General features: G+C 37.5%; 2 protein-coding genes across 2 annotated transcripts; one reads left to right on the top strand and one right to left on the bottom strand.

Annotated features, from left to right (window-relative positions):
- Positions 1-1,808: 1,808 nt before the first annotated feature.
- LOC118793075 (pyroglutamylated RF-amide peptide receptor) lies at positions 1,809-12,971 on the bottom strand. Its single transcript, XM_036551052.1, has 6 exons — positions 12,500-12,971; positions 5,867-6,025; positions 5,247-5,308; positions 3,443-3,678; positions 2,568-2,665; positions 1,809-2,206 (listed from the first exon to the last, which is right to left on the bottom strand). Exons 1-6 carry the CDS (start codon positions 12,849-12,851, stop codon positions 1,809-1,811), a joined length of 1,305 nt encoding a protein of 434 aa, XP_036406945.1. The 5' UTR covers positions 12,852-12,971.
- Positions 12,972-16,347: 3,376 nt separating this feature from the next.
- Positions 16,348-22,147, top strand: tbata (thymus, brain and testes associated). Its single transcript, XM_036550206.1, has 6 exons — positions 16,348-16,588; positions 18,089-18,259; positions 18,568-18,653; positions 20,240-20,410; positions 21,052-21,133; positions 21,978-22,147. Exons 1-6 carry the CDS (start codon positions 16,348-16,350, stop codon positions 22,145-22,147), a joined length of 921 nt encoding a protein of 306 aa, XP_036406099.1.
- The last annotated feature ends 1,064 nt before the right edge of the window (positions 22,148-23,211 follow it).

Here is a 23,211-nt window from a genome sequence, read left to right as displayed (position 1 = left end):
CATATGCACTATTTCTACACTAAGTCAAATTTAACATCAAGCTGATCACATCAGTTATATAAGGAGTTGGACAATGTTAGTGAAAACAAGGGTTAAGCAATGTTAGTATCACAGTCCAGTCACGGAACATGAGCATTGGGTTAGCGTGCACAATACACTTGATGGCACAAGTAGACAACTCAGGATGTTGGATACCTCATCATGTAACTTTACTGGCTAATACCATGCTAAGGAGGAGTGACTTGGCTGATGACATCATAGCTGTCATGGAATCAATTTCCATCTCTGATCTGTTGATATTATGACAATGTCAAAAAGGCAGGCCTCAGGTCAGCTCTCATTTATTGGTTTATTTTGCAAAGCAAGTGATACAAATAAATGACTGCAGTATTCCAGAAATATAAAAACACTGCAATATTGACTTGAATGAACCTTATATTGTTAACCATCATTTCAGAACTCACTCCCTTGTACAGACTGTGCTTCAGGTCATAAAAGCATAAATTGCATTTTGTCAGTGAAAACAAGATTTTTTTCATGGGAAAAGATCTGATGAAATATGAAACATTTGTCTTCATCTATAGAACACCACTTTTGACAACCACATTTTTTAAAAACATTTTATATGATTGTCACAAGAGTTACAGTAGATTCTCTAAGCAAAGCCTTACATAAAATATTCACTGGCTATTTCCAAATCTAACCATTATAAGCGATGTTTCTTGTTCTCACTGTTGTACACAATTTCCACAAAACTTAATTTACAGGAGTTTCCAGAAGACATCACAAATACTCCTTTATCCAGATAAAGCCCAAGTGACATTTTCATTTTGGCCACATTTGATTTTTAACAACCCGTGCCAAGAAATCCAGCAGAGAAACTTTTCGGGCAGTAATGTAACATTCAGCAAGCTGTCATTATCTGTTACATAAGCCATTGGAAGCCTAATGCTGAATTCTCAAATGTGGTATTTCAGTGGGTTCTTGTTGACATGCTGCATCAAATGAGTTACAACTTTCACCTTTAATATTAAGCTTCTGTTTATTATAAATGTAAATAATTTTAGATACAGAATTTTAGATACACAATTTGCCTATACAGAAGAGAAATAGTACATACAAATTTAAAGTCACAGGTGATTTACAATATTTGGTGCAAATTCAAATGTTTCTCTACGATTCATAACATTTCTGTGCATAAAGATGGCAGATTGTGACAACATCAAAGTATTGGTCATATTCTTCTGATGCCACACAACAATACACATTACAGCATCATATTAGCAATATCATAACCTGCAAGATCATATAAATGGACAACAAAATATAGGGTAGAAAAATATTTGTGCCTTTCCCCCACACTGGCAGAGACCCAGGAGGCATGAGCCCCTCAGTATAATGAAGAACCAGTCTTTAGAAAGTAAAGTGGGTTACATTTAAAAAGAGAACTTTTTACAATAATGGAACTTCATGCACGGTCAACATGCTTTGAAGGTATTTGGCACAGAACCAACTGCTTCACTTAAAGCCCTGTTCTCATAAATGTTTGATATTCACAAAATACTGACACGTTTTTATTCTGACGACACTCCCTTGAATTGACATACAGTACTGCAGGAGTTTCAATGAAATTTTACAAAAAAAAAAAAAAACTTGCAGAGACCACAATTATTCACAGTTTTAACAGTGTCTAATTTTACAGATATATATAACCTGAATCATCACAGTGACTTCTCTGAAGTTGCCCAGTGGAACCAGACTGCTTGGCTGACCACACAGAGTAAATGCATTTAAATGCAGATGCACGTTCACTGTGAACAGGAGTAGCTGCTGGCTGGTAGCTCAGAATTGACAGTGGACATTTTCTCCTCAACAAAAGCTGTGGATGTCTGTACACGTGGTGTCCCTAGCAGAGCGTTCCCAGAAATGTGGAGCTTGGTGCCCAATTTGTCCTTGTCCCCAAGGAAGGCTTCCTGGTTGATTGGTTTAGTGAAATGCACGGTCAGTTTAGGCCTCTCCATGGCAACACCGTGCTGGTTGGGTTTTCTGATGCAGCGCGAGAGGGTGGACATGCAGTTCTTCTTGAAGTTCTCGTTCATGAAGGCGTACACAATGGGGTTATTGAAGGAGTTGAAGAATCCAATGGCCTGCACGATGGCAATAATCATGTTGACGGTGACCTCATCGTACTTCTTCTCCAGGTTATCTGGACAGAGAGGTGACATGTTTTAGTTCCTTCAGTATCTATGTGGCAGGTGTGGCTGATGGGCGGAGTTCTTAAGGTTTTAATATTGCTCAGTTTGGAACTGATATACACCTGAAGCACCTGGTGAGGTGACTTCCTATTCAGCTTCACTTAAACCTTGTCATTTGCCAATCTCTACCACAGAACATAAGAAAACATGAATGAAACATGTTTAAATTCATTTTACATTTTTAACCACCAATTCACTTGGTGGTTAAAAATGTAAAATATAGGTAAAAAATGCACAATGTTTCATACAGTAGTGATTGATGAGTACACCTTGAGCCTTGAAAATTCAGACGGACTGAGAGAGTATACTTACTGTACTCACACAACATGTGAACCGTATGGAAGGGAGCCCAGCAAATGGTGAAGAGCAGCACAATGGTGATCATCATTTTAACAGCACGCTTCTTCTTTCTGCCCCAGTCAGAAACATGATTAAGTGATGAGCAAGCAATGAGTAAGCAACCTCCCTCATTATGGTGGACGCAGGACGTCAGTCTGTGTCCCATCGATCTCTCCAAAGCTGATGGACACAAGGGATTTTCAAGGGCAGCCATGTGTCCTGACTGTGGCTGCAGCTCCTCTAATTGCAAGCTGAGTGTATAGATGTGATTATCGTTCTTACTATTATTATTGGCATTATTTTACAAGTAGTGTTAGCAGTAGTATTGTCCTTAGGGTGGACACTGTAGATTGAGTGAGGATACAGGTGGAATACAAAATGTGTCATGAAAAAGCAAAAGGATTAATGAGCTTGATATATTGACTTGGTTTTCTCAAAAAAAAAAACAGCAGCATAAGAACAGTGTCCTTTCCTTGACCTTTTCCACTTTTTCACTTTTCACTTTGGAGCTGTCAGTTGTGTATTATCTTGCCTTACCATCACATCCTCTGCATCAGCACAGGACCACAGAATCACAACGAATGCAATCCTCCGATATAGTCACATGCAGACAACAGATACTTTTCACCATACAAGTTCCATGGTGCACTACGGGAAAGCTGACAACCCATCTAAGCCACAGTAGAGCAGAGCCAATTACATTCCACTGCAGTGGACCACCAGGCGTTGTCAGCTGATGACACACCCCAGACTCAAACTTCAGATGTGGCACCCTGAGCTTTAAATGACCAGCTTTACCACCTGTGCCACTCAGGAGCAAGAACAGCTGCTCCCTAGCGGTTCTGTACCTTGAGATCTTGTTAACTTCACTGTGGTTCATGGTGCTTAAGACAGAGGAGTCCCCAACCCGCTTGCGAATCCACAGCTCGATCCCTATCCTGCTGTAGAGGATAAGCATGGCTGTCAGGGGCAGGAGGAAGAGAGCCACCAGAATGAAGGTGGCGTAGACCTGCCGGTGTGTGACAGAACGCCAGCGCTCCTGGCAGCAGACGTGGTGGTGGTCATACAGGAAGTCATACTTCACCTGGGAGGAAAAATAGCGGAGGAGTAAAAATGAATGTATCGAGTCAGAGGTTTCTAATGTACTGGAGAAAAACCATCTCTGATGGGGATCCTGGTGGAATTAATTTAAAAATAGATTCATAAATTCTGCATGATAGCGAATTCTATTTTATATTAAGTGTATGAAGTCAATGCAGTCCTTTTTTTACATTCTTAGCAACTAGTCCTGATTGAACTCAATGGATAATACTGTCCATTTCCTACAATATAAAACCTGATCATAAAACCCACAAAATCTATGTAAATTAATCAATGACAATGGACATATTCATTTTAACTACAAGGTCTATGAGACTAATTTTCATGTGGCCATCCTCTTCAAAAAAATTCAAACAAAATCATGTCCCATAGGAACTGTTTAGTATATTCTAACATTCTGACTTCAATGTCTGCCTAGAATCTGAATGATGAATAATGGCAGGGAAATATCATTTAGCATACATATTAACATATATTTACCGTGGTTTTATACCTTTTGATACCACTACATAGCCGGGTTTCTAGACTGTTTGCATTAAATCCGTACAGTCTCTTACATTAATTAACATTTCAAGATGAATGGGGTGGAATTAATACTTTACGCCCATAAGTACACAGTTACAATAGTGACACTGGCTCATTTTATTCTTTGGATCAACACATTCAACTAGACTTAGCATACATTTTGAACTATGATTCTAAATCTCATTTTCTTTGAGACAGAGATGGTCCTTGAGTGACACTTTGATGATATTGTGTTCTAACCTTCATAGCACTATCTATTGAAACACCAAAAAAAATATACAGTCTAGTCATGAATGCAATCAAGTAATGACTTATTTCTACGGTATATTGTTCCAAAGTCATGAATTCTTTTACATTTAGAAGTTGCTGTGGATAAAGTCAACCATTCACTTGACACTGCTGAGTTAGAGTTCTTACTGTTCTGAAAGCATAATGAATAGGACTGGTTCATGGTCAGGAGTATATATAGTAAAGATCTGTTCTTGTCATCTCTGTAAGAATTTCAGTTGCTTTGTGGTGGTATTATATTGCAGCCACCGAGACACTCCACAAGGACTGCTACTCTTTAGGATTCCATGCTCCATCTGTGCACTGTAGCAAACATGCTTTCAGACAGACAATACTGACACAGAGCTATACTACTTCAATTAACCAAAATACCATTAATCATATTTCATTTAGTTCTCAACCTTTAATCTGAACCATTGGTTGTAAGTATTTCAAAACAGGATTCATTGAAAAATATATTGTTGGTTGAATGCCATGCCTGTGTCTCAGGTATTCACAATGTAACTAAATTACATTGCTGGAGAATCAGTGAGTTCAGGGCGGCAGTGTGGCACAATGGTTAAGGGGCAGGACTCATAACCGAAAGGTTGCCGGCAAGGTACTTAACCCACAATTGCCTCAGCTGTATCAATAGAAAACATTGTAAAGAACTGTAACCTATGTAAGTTGCTTTGGATAAAAGCATCTGCCGAATGAATAAATGTTAATGTAAGTATGGTATGTATATTTAACACTAACCTCCAACTGCTGTACGAACAGCATGGGAGATCCAACGATCACAGCGGCAATCCACACAACTCCTGTACAAACAAATATAAGATACCATTATGACCTTAAGAGCAACAGAATTTTTTTTTTTTTTCAAATAATCCAATATATAGCATTAGAATTCAACAAACATGAAAAATTTAATAATAACTTTAATTTTCAATGTAGTAAGATTTTGACATAAAATGTTTAGTGTTATACATTATTTTACGTTACATGAGTTTATGTGGCATTTTGGTAATTATAAAGGCATTTAATTATATATACATTGGATACTAAATACGTCAATTTGCAAGCTAAGAGCACTAAGAGCACTGCCTTTTCAACGTTTCTGTGATTTCTCATCCACAGCAGTTTATGCAAATTTACACAAACTACTCTTTGCAGCACCCATTTAGCCATTCAAATGCCCACATAACAATACTTAAAGAGCTGACAGCACCAGTACACAAATATTAAGTGCGACTTGTGAATAAATGTGTGAGGGCTCTCATAATAGCCAGTCCACACTCTCATACGTGACCAACACTGAATATTTCATTAAATGCAGAGTTTGTTCCAGTGAGTGCATCGTATCTCTATGGGAGCACCTAGCATTTTATAGGCTCTCTGTGGCGTGTACTGCCTCTTCATTTTTAGAGGGTAGACAATGCCCTGGTATCTCTCCACAGCAATGCAAGTCATTGTGAGGATTCCCGTCACTATGGCTGTTGTCTGCACAAAGGGGACAGTCTTGCACACCAGGACACCTAAAATGGAAACAAAACAATGCAGGTTGAAGCGTATGTCATTTTCAGCTTTTCTTCAACAATATGCAGTAGCGGTGAGAGGTCACGTGCTGGAGCACTGAACACAGATTATTAAAATCCCAGCGGGTGGGGGAGGGCACTGAATTGCCTCTCTGCCATTATGTTACCATGAGCACCATAGGCAAATTTTTTTCAGAAGATTCCAAGTATAAATGGGTTCCCCACTGATGATGTGCATACATGATTGCCTCAATCATTGCACTTTGAAAGGTCCTTCACTAAGCATGCATTGAAATGAAAGGTCTGGCTATCACTGATGATAATATATGAAAAACAGAAGAGTAAGTGAATATTTAATGTTCCTTTATGTTTCCTTCATGTTTCAAGTACTTAGTGAGGTGAAATTGCACAATTAGGTACCTACAGTAACACTGACATTTTTGTAGTAAGCTTGCTTGCTATAAAACTAGATCAAGCTATAAAGCTAGAACAGACTTAACCTTTTTCGTTTACCTACTTTGTAACAAAAAACCACCCGAGAGATACATTTTCTAGCTACAATGAATATTCAATTTTGGATTCCAGAACGAAAGTTGAGATGCCTATCTCACTTGTTTTTGAAAATCTTTCAAATGTAATGATTGCATCTTGCCACCTTGCTAACTTGTTCACAGACATATCCCTTGTTCTTGCCCTGCAATCTGATCCAAACTCAATGGAACCCAACAAAACATGCCAGGCTCAGGTTATTTTGGGTCAGCGTTTCAAGATTTCAAGTTTTTAATGTGCTGCTGTTTAAAATCTGGGTTAAACTCTTATTTTAAATGAATGACATAAACGCAAAGGGAATTAACCCTTTTTTAAGCCAAATAATGTATTTAGTTTTTTAAGACAGGAAGACGTTATTTTGGGCTAAGAGCCCTCCATATACCTAAAAAGGAGTTTGTTTTGTTGAATCGTTGAGTGTGATTTCCCAATTTTTTATTTATTAAGTTTGGCCAACAAGAACAGACTGCATTGTTTGTTTGTAAATATTTCATCTGAATGGTGGTTTTCATGCTGAATGGTGGTTCTGACAATGAATAAGCTTAAAGGAAAAATCTGAAACTGAGCTAAAGCAAGGATAACTAACATGTACAACAAACCTAAGACTAAAAGAAAATATTTAAATCAAATAAGTTGGATTTACGTGATTTATATTTGTGCTACTTTGAATGTTTGTTGATAACGACTTTTGCAATTGTTGTAAAACTGCAGCATTAAATAATGAGAATGTTAAAAAAACATCCTTTATTGTGAGAACAGAACTTCTACATTCAAGTCCAATGCCTATAAAAACACCGGATTATATCGAAAAAAGCAATCTTGACTAACTTGAACTGTCTCTTTAATTAGCAAGCATTCATCCACCTACTTCATTTTTGCTCATCTTGCATCAATCTTCCATTAAGGACTATAATGTTTGACTAGTGGATAAAATATTCTTTTCTTACTTCCATTTCAAGTAATTAGTTGCACAAATGTCTGAAAACTCCCAGGTAATTAGAAAACTTAGTAAAAACTTTTTAATATTATTATTGATAAATACACTGACAAAGGTAATTTTAATGGGTGTTTTATTTGTGTACTCTACCGATACATCTTGTCAGCATTCCCTATTAGAAACATATTTTCCTCCATCCTTAAAGTAAATGGCGTAATAATGAGTCACAAATTTGCCAACCTATTGGCCTTATCACCACATACAATTATGTGGAAAGTTTTAATTGGAGATGGATGGTTGGTTGGATGTTTTTCATTTTCTCACCTTAAGTTGCTATGGTGATCTTCCTGATCTGATTATGTAGATTAAAAGAGGAGTTTAAAGATAAGAGGATAAGATGCAAGTAGACAAAAGCTCTAATTAAAAGCATGGATGAAATGCTTAACCCACATTAAATTACAATAAAAACAGCCTAATAATGATTTTGGTGTCTTATTTATGGTTACCAGCAAATGTCAGACCGATCATCTCACTTCATGCAACCCTACTTTTGGAATGGTCACCTGTATACTAGGCTCGCCTCACCAGGACAACCTCGGCGCTCACACAGGAGCACCAAGGCGAGATGAATATAATCTTCCAATGCACTTTCCTGCAGCTAACAGCTGCGCTACAACAGAGTGGGCACTCATTGGAGGACAGGCACTACTCCAAAGGCCTCATCAGCAAATCGCAGGTGCCTGATGAATCTCAGCGTGCCCAAGAGCTGTGAGAACAAAGCCAATTTGTCCCCCCACTGTGGGCTGTTAGTCATTGTTAGCTGATGGCATGGCTAGAATCGAACCCAGGCCATACAGCCTTGCCTGCGCTCAAGGTGAGCACCTTAACCACTGAGCTACTAAGAGGCTAAACTAAAACTATCTTTAAATGGTATTTTTTTATTAGTCTAAGATTGGTTTAGAGAAACAATACTTGTGAATATTGTTGGTGCTTTAAATGTTTGTCAGGGTTGACACTGCTCTTAGTGAGAGAAAATGCACTGAAAACTGAGGTTCAGAAAAATGTTTCAATACAACGAAAGAGGGGAGTGCGATTTCAATGAGATTATATACTGACCATTCATCACTAGTCAGTCAACAGTATGCATCGGTTGCTTTATTTACAGAACACAGATTCAAAGCCAAAATACCCCTGTCAATGATTCTTTGAAACAATTATGATATGAAATTGTTATTTTTTGTATTGTCGGAGTCAGGAGTGGTATCAAATATCTATATAGGAGCTGTATTATTCAATCACCATCAAATCCTCATACCACATAACTGAGAGGTGAAGTTACATATGAACAACCAGATAGAGGGAATACACCATTTGTCCTATATTGGATGAGCACTATAACTCTTATGTTATTTGTTTATTAAATCATCCAAAAATGTACATAAATACTTAAAAAGCTAGATATTGCGTATATTTGGTAACACACTGCATTTGTCTATCAGTATTGAGAGAGCTCACTAGTATTCAACTGATTTTATTATCTTATTTTTCACCAGACTTTAAAATAAACTTGAGGGTAGCTCACTAGCTAGCTAATTTATATTGTTCTTAGCTAGTAAGACTGTGACTTTTGAAGAGCAATAGTTGTTGTACACATGTTAGTGGGTTTTGCCAGATTATATTTGATTTCTGATGTTCAAAGGTTTGCATGCCGGACAGTGGAATATAATCATTATCTTCTGTCTTTATCAAGTCGATCAGCTAATTCCATTTAGGGAAAAGATCAGATGAAATTATCCTATGGCCAGGCTGTTTGAACAATTTATGCCAATTTCTTTCACTGCTTTAAATTACTACTTTTACCATTTTTGTGTTATATGAAGAAGAACCCCCATGAAAATAACCATTATTGTCAGTACAGGAACATCTGGGCTCCCATAAAAGAAGACTATATCATTCATGTTAATGTTATTTTTGTCTCTTCCCTCTATTGCTCATTATTTGTATACAACATAAATTTGTCACTTTCTGATAGCAGCAGTTATAAGCAACTTACAAACATAGACATATCCCTCAGGAAGTGTGCTCTTTCAACCACAGTGCTATATTGCATTGCTTTCAGTGAAATACCTCAAATACAGAGTATAGAAATGGATATACATATGTACATATATCCAGGTATTACTGCAAATTACTATGACTTTTAGTAATTTACTGATTACTATGACTGTGACTTACTGTCTGCATCCCGTCTCCAACCAAGCATAGCCATATCCTTACTAGAGCCTGGTTTTGCAACTGTGGTATATTACATTCATATCAAAGATATGTTGTCTGATACTTTTTGGCACTTGATAGTATGCCACATAGTATTTTACCACATCATGTATGAAAGACCACATTCTTCTCAAATGATAAGAAGGAAAACAGAGCTAACATACTATAAATAATTCAGGAAAACATTGACTAGCATTGCTTTTTTCCATCTTACCATCTGAAAATGAAACAGTCTTTCAAATTTGGCATCACATCCAAGCGTATTATGCAAGAATGGTTCAGGGAAAGGTACCTGTCATCTTTTCTGCCAATGTAGTATATTCCAACTGATATTCCATTGAATTTGCCCTTAAAAATAGAATTACATACACATGTATGAGACCTTGGAGTCAATTTTGTTATTTCTAAATGCAAAAGCCCAAAAAGCTTAATCCTCGGTTCTGTAAAAAGTATGGCTGCATGTGACCAGTATCTAACTTGGATAGCTTGCAACAAAGATATGTCAATACTTTTTTCCAATGAATGCAACTTCAACTTTCAAAATTCATAGATATTATAAAATCCAACCTAAAAAAAACCTTAACCTAGAATAACTTCTTCAAATTTGTAGGGGATCAGAAAACATTAAACACAAGAATGAGCAGTGTTATAAAAGCTGATTGATGAAGAGCTGTTGATAAGAAGACATTTTATATGCATTATATCAGTTTATAGCTTGTTTATAGCTTTATAACTTGATTGGAACAGACAAAAAACTGGAGGCAATTAAACAAAAACACTAATTTTCTCTTACAGAACATCTTGATCAATGACACAAAACTTTTTTTTCTCAAAACCACTTACCATGGGTTTGCCACTTTGCCACTGTTGATTTCAATGTTTAATTTACTTTTTTTAATATCACCAGGAAACCTGCCTATTGTCACCTTCAGATTAGCTAAGCATACTGTTTTACTTATTAGTCATGCATTAAAAAATATGTAGACAATGGCCATACTGTAGTAACATTGTGAAAAGCCAGTCGCAGTTGGTGGGAAAGTGTTGTGAAGTGACACCAATGCTTCCGAAAAACTCTCTAAATTCACCCAAGTTAAAACTACTTTTTCAGAATAAGTTCCGATTTAAGAAAATGTACACTTTTGATTTTGAACCTTGTCGAGACTTTCAGGTAGGAACAACTATCCTAGCTACAGTAATATCTTGGTGCAGAGTGCCAAGTGGGGCTGTTTTTACCTAACTGAATCCTGTTGTTCAGGGTGTTTCAGTGGTCTTCGAGTCAAGCTTTGAGAGTTTATGTGTAAAGACATTTCTATTACTGTATTCTCCTACTGGAGAGAGATGTTTAATGCACATTTGCATACCAAGACATTTGTTTCAGTTGTCTGTAAAACATTTAAACGTTTAACCAGTTACAAAAATGTATTGTCAACATTCTTGCTGTCTTTGTTTTATGTGTCTTGTACCTTTTTAAAATGATCTATAGCATTGCTTTAAAAAACTGCCTCAGTGATTCAAGTCAGTTTCATACCAGCTGGCTACCTTTGCAATGAACAAATACTAGTGTTGTATGCGCTGTTGGAGTATTTGATCCAGAAAAGAATTGTGTTATATGCCAATGATCAATAATGACACAGTGGTTGTGCATACTACAGTATGTGATTACTGACACACTGGATTAAGAAATCATTTCTCATTTACCACTGTGACAAGTTGCTTTATTTCAGAATTACTTTATCTTTTATGAAGAAACATTCACCTGTGAGTTTGGTGAATTAGTTGACTAATTTTCTTGCTATTAAATAGAAGAGTTTGCTGGCTGTTACTAACAGTACCTCTAACCTAGATCATGCTGCCACTATAATATATAACATAAGATTGTAACATAAATAAATCAATAAAAAAAACTATGTGGATCATTTCCTTGCCACATATACCTGCATGCAAACTGTACTGCATCTTAAACCTTGTTATGTGGAGAGATCTGTCAGACTAATTGAATACAGAATCCATGACTACCACCCACCTACCTGCTTCTGTTGCCTTTACCTGACCATTCCCACACCTTTGCAATTACTACCACAAGAATCGGGCATATGGAGGAATGTTCTCACATTTATATAATGTAGGAATAACTTAACTAAATTAAAACTTGTAGAATGCATGTGTTTATTTAATATATTTAATATTTATCTTGCAAAAACATTTACTAAATGTTGGGAAAATTCTGTACACAAGACCATTAGCTGAAGAGCATTTTGCAAGTCTGTCTCCCTCTGAGGGAGAAGGACTTGCAAAGTGTTTTAAATGTATGATGAAATTGCTGAGGGAAAAGGTAAGGGAAATGGATGTAGAACTGTAACATTTATGCCACATTTGGCACTCCACATACAACCACCTTTATTTTTCCTCCTTAATTCCATTCCTAAATATCTCTCGGCTTATTTTACTTAGAATCTGGTGTTTAGATTTCACAACCGTCCAAATTTTACTCAACTTTAACCATTATTAACTGCTTACTTAAAATATACTTAATCATTCCCACGTTTTCCATACATTCAGATTTTTTTTCTTTTATATTGATCACAATAAAATAGCACCCACTAGTTATATAAGTAATATAACTGGTAATACAATTACTGGTTGTAGTAACCATAGTGAAAATGACTAAAAAACACAATAACCCTACCTTGAGTCGTATGCGTGCTACTCAAACTTACCTCCTAGCCACTCGGAGGAAATGTTCTGAAGCAAGGTGAACGGTATGCAAAAGAAAGTGATGAGCAGATCGCTCACCGCTAGAGAACATATGAAGATATTGGTAGCAGTCTGCATCGCTCGTTTTCTCACAACAATATAAACCACCAAACTGTTTCCAACGAGCGCTAGGACAAAAATAATCGCATACATGATAACGAATGTTGTTTTCGCGCTGAACGGCAGCTCGGGTATGTAGACGAGAGGCTGTATGTTGTAAGTATCAATGAAGTCCTGTCGTGAGAGATTATAAAACTGAAGAAGCTGTTTCAACACTTCTGGAGTTATTGTCCCCATCTCCGTGGCTGTGGTCATAGTGGAGTTCCTGGCTAGTCTTCGAAATATCCTGTTGCGGGAAAAAATGTCACGAAAGAAAATCCGGACCCTGTGTATTAAAAACCCTCAAGAAACTGATGTAATAAACGTCTCGCAGTGCCGCTGCTCTCGTAGACTTTCATGCTGTTCGCCTGGTACCATCCTTATAAGGAAGATTGTTCCTGATGGGTATTGTGACAGTCGATGAGCTTAGAAACGGAGGGGGAGGAAGTATTTGCAGTTCAGCCAGCCAGTATTCTAAGGGCTTTACGAATCTTCGACATTCAGTGGAACCGTAGACTATTTTTTCCTGTAAAATTTGCTGTCTGGGGAATGAACTATTATGGTGCTTATTTTTGGTATGGAGATGTTCTGTAGCTTCTTATGTTTTCCTCTATGTAATCACAACCAAGGTTAAATTTACAGTTATAGCATACATGCTCCTGAGGAGAAATACAAAAATATTGTAATATGTGAAAGAGGACAACGATAATTATGATAATGATGATATAATAATGAACTCATCTTATGTTTACATTAAAAACAGGATTGAAGTTATATTTACACTAAAACATATAATCAGAAAGCCCAGCAGCAAGCAAAAACCTGCAACCGAAATAGATTACAGGGTATTTAGCTTTGCCAAAGGTTACTAGAGACGAATTAGCTGTTAGCCTCATTTGCACGTTTAATTGGTGCTGCCACTCGTGAAGCGTTTCCAGAGAGCAGATTATTTGCAATTAATAATGTTTGTCACATAATGTGTGTATATATGTTTATCAATGAGCAGAATGATTGAAAAGGTTATTTCTAAATTTGGATTAAACCTGATGAAATCATTTTCTTAGGGACAAAGAAGACATCTGTAGATTTTTAGATCTGATACAGCTGGTAAGGGTAGAGGAGGTATGCCCTCATGTACTGACTTATATTGACTCACTTTTATATTAATGTTGAAGACTACATCTGAGATGGCCAAGAAAAAATACCACAGAGAGAGTACGTCTTTAAAGTTCACAGTTAGTTTATAATGTAGACTTTGAAAATTGCATCTGATGTTGCTCTGATGTTAAGTCTACAGAAATTCATTTCATAAGAACATAGCCAGAGGAATGCATTTCATATTGGTCTGCAATCTGTTGAACTCTGTTTGCAACATGCAGCAAGAAAATGGTGAACCTCACGATTTCGTTTCTACTCCCCCTAGTCTTCCTGAAATTGACTCTCAGATTAATCTCTTTGGATGGGGACTGTTGGATTGCGCAGTGAGATAATTAAACTAAATGAAAGACTGTTCTTTTCTAGAGGGCTTGACCTTCTAACATGTGTTTTCCAGTTTATAAAATATTAAAACAGGACGTTATCTCTATGTGTTATTTGGTACAGGAAAGTGTGCACTTTTAATGAATCCCAAGGTATCTGCTGTCCCCTCTGTCATGTTGTTACACATTTTATCAATTGATAAAAGTTGAATGCAGTTAAACCATATCATACATTATGATCTTGCTATTGGGTCTAACTCATAGACTGCTGCTTATCTGCCAGATAAAATATCACATTCTGATATTAGGCTCATTTGCATGTTTAATTGGTGCTGCCATTCTTTGCTTCCTTACGTAGATGGTAGGGCAACTACAGAAATTATTTGCAATTAAAGGAATCAAATGTCATTTTATAATTTACTATATTATATTTTTTTTCTGTACTGTACTGTTTAAGTTAATTGCCATTCACATTACTTATCACTTTGGCAGGAGTACTTTGATTCACTTTTCTGACTCCCAATGTTGTTGTTATGTTGCTTTTTCTATTCAAGTCTTCCTTGGAATCATATATGGTGATGGTTTATGGTACTTTGTCCACATAAAGACCAAGGCAGAGTTTCATAATCTTTGTCTGAGATCAAATATGGGAAAATCCAATTTGTTGAGACCCTTTTCTGCATGTTCACAAGCACAGCCTAAATGTTTCTGTTTATGGAGCTGAATTGGGGTTTAATTTGATATTGTAAACAATGTATAATGGAATATTTTACACGCTGGGTGTTAATTGTACCGGTCAAACAACTAGCTTTGCCATGCTGTAGGTGGAGTATGAAATGGATGGAAATCTGGATGAAATCTGATGAAACGGTGATGACTTTGAGACTAAGAAGACATTACATTTTAGAGCTGCAACTGTTAAGGCTAGAGGATGTGTGCACTCTAGTATTGACTTATTTGACTCACTTTCATATTGATTTTGAAGACTACATCTGAGGTGGGCAAAAAAAATACCACAGACTGCATCTTTAAAGTTCACAGTGTATAAAATTTTGATTACTTTAAATTAATATTTTAAACTGAATTTCTTCCATTGTAACGTATTTTGCATTTCTCCCACTCTAGTTTTGTATGCCTTAGTTGGTCCAAATTAAAAACGTGACACTTCACCATTCTTATTTAAAACAGTTGAGTCTTGCATGGACAACAAAGCCCTTCATTTGGAATGTAAATTATATTTTTGTTGGAGAGTTTGTATTCAGTCTATTTTAATTTAATGTTAAAAAAATCTAACAACGTGATTGAATTTAATGTAGGTGTTGGTGCATCAAGTACGAGCCATTGAAGTAGGATGCTTTTCATTGTGTGTTGAAAGTTGGTTTCCTAGCAACTCTGAAAACATTGGGCTTTAGACTGGGACTAACTGGGGATTTCAGAGCTTCTGAAAAAGGTAAGATTTTAAACACTTTGTTTTGAAGTTGCTTTTGAGACTTACCCAAATCTTTGTCTTGATTTTGGATCTAATCAGAGAAAACACAATGGGAATGAAATTTTAGTACTACATTCTTTAAAGAACATTCAGGCAAAACTGAGTAGTGCTGCTACATTAATCTGAAATACAAAAGAAGACAGACTGTCAAAATACATTGTTAAACAGTATCTGTCTTTGGTAACTGAGAATGTACTATGTGAAACGTGTGTGGTTGAAACCATGTGAAAATGAAAGCTGGGGTCTGACAAAAACGCTTTCATTCTCTACTGGGAAACAAGGTAGATACTTAGTTTCTGGCAGAGGCTTTATTTAACTGGCTGTTCCTGTCTCACTGGCTATGTGTGTGTTTTCAGATGTCTCCGTTATGTGGAACAGTTGTACATCTCTTGACTGTTGAAACTTTCAGTTTTATCATTTCTAAATGTCTTTTTTTGGCTTGCTGAGGCTATGCTATACAGTAGCAGTTCAAACAAAGACACATATACATGGTTGGTGTTACAGGAATGACAACCAGTATTTAGTAATATGAGATGATGGGTGGGTTGCTGTAGCAACCACTCTAAGACCTTTTGTCAAAAATTGTAAATCATTATGTCAGCAATGGAGAGGTCATCACACAGCAGCATACAACTGAGACTGATGCATTGACACTGTGACACCAAGTGTGTGGGGAAGACTATACCTCCCTGGTTTAGTCCAGAAACACAGACTGTAGAATTTACCAGTTGTCTTTCCCAGGGCCATGGACACATCAGACGGAAAACCAGCAGAGACATTAGCACGTCCTGCGTGTTCTGCTCTCAGCCATCGAGATGCCCTCTGTAACGTTAAAAAGGCAGAAGATGTGTCTTTCGACAATCCTCTGGCTTTAGCTGATGTGACCAAAATGGCCACCAGAGGCAGTCCTCGTTTTGGCGCCTTGAGTCACCACTCCTTCTTCTCCCGTCACAACCCTCATCCCAACAGGGTGACACACATTCAAGGTGAGTCACTACAGGACGCTGATTACTCACGGGTCACGCTCAAAGATACAGTATGGGTGCTGTAGCAGATAGGGGAAATGCATTCCTGAATGGGGTCTTGGGGTCTAATTGAAAACATGTCCTTTTTCATACCCCACAGTGCTTTTTAATATGCCTGCTCCAGAGTGCTGGGTATCCCAGGATAAACGTCATATTAAAAGTTATTCAAAAGTTATTTTCTATCCTCACCCCTTCAGATAAAATGTTCTTGGCTTAAAAGGAAACCTAATTACTTAAGTATATTTGCTGCTCATTTGGCATGTGAATCACGTCTTGTGCCTATAAAAACTCAGGCTCTAGCCTAATAAATTCTTGGGAAGGTGTCTTTAGAAGGGCTTGTCCAGACTTGTTACTGCAGTGTGGTTCTTAAGACAAGGATCTGTTCTAGTGCACCACAAAATTCAGGTTTCACACGTGTTCACATATGTGGGTTTCATATGTGTAGGTGATCATATTTTCATTTCATTATGTATCTCTGATGATCACTGCAACCAAAATGTCATTCATTTACTTAATGATTTTTTTATCCAGATATTATTTGCATTTTTTGGAAATACTTTTAGAAAATACTTTTTAGAAAATCATTTTTTGTCAACTTTATGGTTACTGTGTACTTTACTGAGTTGAGCATGTCATTGAGTCTGATTTAATTCAAAGCTAAAAATTGCTTGTGAAATACTTTTATTATGTAAGTAGCTGACGAGTGTTCCGGATGTGATCATTTCTGCCCTGTGTGTGCCAGCTTTCAGACAACATTATTACATGCACTTTGTGCTTGTTAGTTGTAATTCACTGTTAAAAGTGTCAGCCAAATGGCAAAATATAAAATGGGAATGTAAATATGTTACCACCGGCGGTTTTCTGTGGTGGCTAAGACGCACAACAGAGTCACAGCTTTCTTCAGCAGATATCCCAAGTCATATTCATATCAAAGAGAAATATATGGCTTCTGGTTTTAATCCTGCAATCATGTTCTCTTTTTAATGACCTCATGGTGTGGAGCGCCATAATATCCTCTTTCCGGTTCTCGTATGGATTTTGGTGTTGTTTCCCAGCTTTCAGGGCTGAGTAATGTTTCATTCCTGGGGTCCAGTGATGTATGTCATCTTTAGATCCCAGTAGGACTTCTCATGAATATTCCACAGCATTCGCAACAGGGACGGAAGAAGCCTTTTGATCAGTTCTCATGTGTTAAATAGGATTTTTGAGTATGGGCATAAAGGCATTCACGGGGTAAAGCTGAGGATGAGCTTCAGCCAAAAGGAATCAAAACAGTGTTACCTGCCTGATTTTGTTCATTAAAGTTACAGAAAAAGTACCTTGCAGGTAGATTGATTCTGTACCTTAAAGAATTAACAAATGATTTACATGCCTCTACAATGACAAACACTTGTTTCTCATGGCAAATGTGGATGTGTTATTATTGTATGCATATTATGTGATGAGTCATTTGTTTTGTAGGTCTGAATGGGAATCCAGTGTGTATGGTTAATGATGACTGGTATGTTACCACCCCGTTATTACCTCACCCATTCATTAAGAGCCAGCTACCCAGAACTATGCCTGGAGCACCTGCGATTCAGGATCTTTATAGGCAAAGCAGTGGAATTAACAGCGCAAACCACAGTAGAGGTATGATGCATTTATGAATATATGTTTTACTGATTTTTGAATATATTTTTATGTTGTCAGTTTTTGGATTGTAGTGGAAAAAATGCATACAACACAGCAGTAAATCAATCAGTGGTCTCTTCAGGTAGTTTATAATTAGCAATGAACTCTATGTGTGATGTGTAAGGCATTGTTTGACTGGCCACTTATTAAAGTGCAATTCAAAGTGTAAGGTTTCCTTGAATGTGGAGAACTACAACTACAACATGCTACATGGCTTTCATATTGCTCAAGAAGAACAGAAGAGTTGAAAGACCTGTTTTATATAGCTCTCTTGTCAGAAACCTGGAGGGAAGAGCTTAAAGATCTGGCTGCAAAAGTCAGCATTTCGGCAGTCAGAAACGACAAAAAAGCTGTGAGTATGCAATTGTTTTCTAGATTGAGTTTCTGACCAGCTCTGACAAGAATGATCACATTCATTTGTACAGTGTGAGGAATAAGCCGTTCCATACTGTAAAAAAAACACACTTCCTTTTTTATTATGTATCGCCATATAGTGAAAAGTGTAAGCTATTTCATATTGTAAGCATGAATATTGTCCATAAATGAAAACCATGTCTTAATTTAAATATATACCATTCAGTGCAATAGTGTTCATTGTCTCCACTCTGTCTCCACTTTTCCTCAGTACTGACAGTGCCATAGCTTTTTCCCTTTTTTTATGGTAACACTGCAATATTCACTGAGCTTGGTATCATATCAGGCACCCTAACAAAAACAATGAACACTGGCAGAGTGTTTTTTCGCACATTTTATAATTCATGTCTGACATTTTGTGACATTATAACTCCAGCATCTGTCATTTCTGCTCACAAGAGTAAACTTGTACCTGTCACACAAGGATTGTATGATTTTCTGGATGTTAAAATGCCAAAGAGACTGTTAACAGAATATGCAGTAGGTCTGCTTATTCAAATTCCAGATTTCTGTCCTCAGGCTTTTACACACTTTGACCATGCCATGGTTTACCACCCACTCACAGAGTTCAGATCATACCACAAAGCCTAAAAAGTTCTAGAATATAAACAGTCCAACATTTTGTATTTCATTTTGATGTCATTTGAACTGTTGGAAACATGATTCAAAACAGGTTTAATTAAAGCACTGTGATTGTACCACAGGTTTAAACAAGACAAGTGAAGGCATGACATCTGATCAATTAACTTCCAGATTCCTTCCCACCAGCAAATCAGTGCTCTGATTTCAAGTTTTAGGTTTTATATTTGAAGTATGTAATCTGCTCTCAAGTATGAATGTGAGGGATAATTTTGAGTTGATCAATGATGATCAATTAAAAAAACGAACAAGAAATGTGAATCACAAATGTATTTTTCATTTCCTGAAAGTGTGCAGATGTTTTCTAAAAGGCTTACCAACCTGCAAACATTCTCTGCCAAACATTTGAAGCTAAGTGGAGCTGTGCTTATTAATTTTGGTGGATGAGTATGGGGAAGTCTTCCCTCTGGATCAGGCAGAAAACTCATTCCCCACTGCTGTGATGGGGATACTGTGCTACTGGAGACAGTGCTTTTCAGATGAGACATTACTCCGTGTTCCTGTCTCACAATGGTCACTAATGAGCCTCTAACCCCTGTTGCAAAGGTCAGGGTATTCCCCAGTGTCCTGACCTAATTTTCCTACTGACCAGCTAATCCACCTCCAGTTTAAGTGGTTACATAACTCACCTCTTCACCAGCTAATGTCATGCATCACCCAGGTGGATGCAAAGCCCTCTGGGACCACTGAAAAAGTAGTGCACAAATGAATCTGACCCTTCTTGTGATAGATTGACAACAATGGTTTATTTTTGGCTTTAGGTTCCATCAGAGGGAAGCACATTTAAATCACAGCTTACAGTAATCAACCATGTGTAGGCTGTATGAAGGAAGGGGGAGTCTGGTGGAAGGTGGGATGTAATGTGCACTGTGCTCCACCCCGCAGGGGCCAGAAGACAGGGCGGCCTGCAGAAAGACCCAGTACTCGGCTCAAACTGGCCGGATCATTCCTCCCTGCTCGCAGGCTGCAGATAGACGATCTTCCCACTCCTCGCGGAGAGCCCCAGGACCCAGGGGACAACCCCCACCACCAGTCCTTTATCACCAGGAGCTCATGGTAAGACAGTGGAGCCCTTTTCTATCTGTGTGTAGGGATGTCCCTTTATTCTGATGAAATCGGACTGACCAAGCAACTGGCATTTAGAACCTGAACTCAAGGGAACTTAAATGTGAGTGATTCTTTGCTTGAGCATTCATGTACTGTTCTCCCTGTTATGGTCTCTGAATAGCTACTGCCTTACTTCATATGCAATGAAGACATTCTCTTTGAATATAAATACAAATATATGAGGATGGCTGAATCACAGATATGGAAAAAGTTAACTAGTAGTACATTTCCTTGTATAAGTGAAGTGGACCATTTTCACAACAGAAAGCACCACAGGGCTAAAACATCTAGCAACTCAGAAATAGATCAAAATCACACACAATCTGCACCCAGATAGATAATAATCAGAATGCCCTACCTTTTCTCAGAAAGACAATTTTGCCCGACTGTACACGCTAGAATGATTTCATTTGGTTTTCCAGAAGACATTGCCTTTTGAGAATTGTCCTCAGGCAGAATGTATTGAATTGAATTGAACTGAACTGCACCATCCTGTTGCCTTTATGGATTTCCTCCCTGAGGCTTTGTTGACTGGCAGACCATCAGACCCCGTGGATAGCAGGCCCCTCTAAGTTTGACCCTCTTCACAGGTGCTGGAACTTCTGTGCCAAATCCTCCAGACTGATTCCTTATCTCAGGTCCAGCAGTGGCTGCTCCTTGCAGGACAGAGAGGTGAGCGCTTCAATTCTAATAACCACTGCAGTCCTGCATCAGGCACCCAGGGCTGAAGGAATGGTCAACTCGTTTTACATGTGTATTAATATGTACATCTCTTCAAATTAAAATTGCATAAATTAACACATCAAATTAACATCAACATAAATTAACATAAAATAACATTAATAAAGCTAAAATAACATTTCTGTGGAAACAAATCAGTAAGCATTTGAAAATTAATAAAATGTTTTCAGAACGAACTGTAAATTCTTTATTTATATAACCAATCACTTTCTCTGTTTTTTCCAATCTTAGTGGCACAGTGCCTTTTAATATAGAGTATGTATGTCACCAGTGTGCAGTAGTGAGCTAGGAACTAGACTGAACTCAAATGGACCATTGTGCCACATGTTCTACGGCCAGCTGGGACAATGTAGTTGTACCCCTGGATCCTAAAGTCCTCCAGTATATTTATAGCCCCATAATGTGAAATGTAAGCTAAGTAAGAATACTTTCCACTTTTACATTTATGGATAATTAAACCTGCTGTAGTGTAACAGTCTTGCAAAATATTCCAACGGTTGCCAGACACACAGAAGCAGGAACAGTGCATGGTGCTAAAGGAAGAAAAATAAAATAATTGAAAGTCCCACTAAAGTGATCCAATTAAGGAAAGAATAAAACACATGTCACGTTGAAAATCCTATTTTTGCCATTCCTGAAACTACAAGTGGTCTGATTTGCTGGCTCAGGAGGAGCAAGGTCTAAAACAGAACATCCATAGCCTGAAAGTAGTTAACACATGAACACATTTTCTGGCCATATTAGAAAATGTGTTAACCTCCTTGTGTTTTAAAAGAGAAAGACATGGTGATGGACTTGATCCAGAAAGCGGTGGATAGCAGTATGCTGAACACCCAGGACCAGGGCCTACAAGATCAGGGAGTAACACCTCGCTCATGCCAATCTCTTCTTGCAAGAGCACCCCTCACAGGCCAGCACTGGAGAAAACATGGACTCTCCAGGTAATTGAGCGTGTCGTTCAATTGTGAATTCCATTCACCTCTCATATTAGTGCAAGTCGATATCCCAGTTGCTGATGTATTACCTGTCATGGACAATAATGGTTTGAGTGTGAAGCTAAGAAAAACCTGCACACTGTACATTGTGAAGCTCTCTCTGCATTGCATTTCCAAGAAAAATATTGAATTGAAAATGGTGCACAATCGATGAATATCAGTCACATGTCATTTACCATAACTCTTTTAACAATAGCATTGTCACAGAATGCAGTGCATAGAAATAATGAGAGAGAATAACAATTAATCATTGACAGAGAAAAATAGACAAAGCAGCCAGAGCGATAGTATACAGTGAATGAGATCAAATGATGCCAGATTGTGCACAAAATGATATCCTAATTTTAAAACCATATGACAGTTAAGAATGGTGTAAGGTTTGCTCTTGAGAGGATAGCCATATAGGTTCATAAGCTATGGAGGAAATCTGGGAACCTTTTCGCTTGGTCCCCTAATGGAAACAAAAGATATACTATGACAGCAGATTGCATTTTCTTTTAGACAGATCAAAGAAATGGGTTTAACTTTAATAGAAAATAAACTGCAACAGAATTAAACACCTGCTCTTTCCCCTAAAACAGTATTATCAAAAAACTGAATTTAGGTCCAGAACCACCAACAGAAATATAGTCTTGGTCAGAGGACATGAGTGCTACATTGTTCACAACTTTAATAAACTTCTTCAATGAAGAACTGAATTATGTCTTTGTTATGACATCACTTTCTATAGAATATGTGAAAGAAATGGTTGATAGAAGTAGGTCCATAATTCTTAAGTGGAGCATCTGAAACTGTGTCTGGAGGCACGTTTGACTTTGGACGTATCACTTGTATATGAAACAAGGTATGTGATTTCACACTGAGTAAATGTTATCCATCTCAGTGTCCTGGAGATGTATAATGTAGGTTCTGTACAGAACTACTGTAGTGTTCCCAATAACTCAAATGTGCAAAATTCATATGAGTGGTCAGCTGACTGAAGTCAAATAACTTATTTTGTTGAAAAATGGAACT

The sequence above is a fragment of the Megalops cyprinoides genome, chromosome 1 (assembly GCF_013368585.1).
Source record: "Megalops cyprinoides isolate fMegCyp1 chromosome 1, fMegCyp1.pri, whole genome shotgun sequence".
Taxonomy (NCBI): domain Eukaryota; kingdom Metazoa; phylum Chordata; class Actinopteri; order Elopiformes; family Megalopidae; genus Megalops; species Megalops cyprinoides.
Note: the sequence above shows the minus strand (reverse complement) of the source record. Positions and strands in the feature narration are given on the sequence as shown.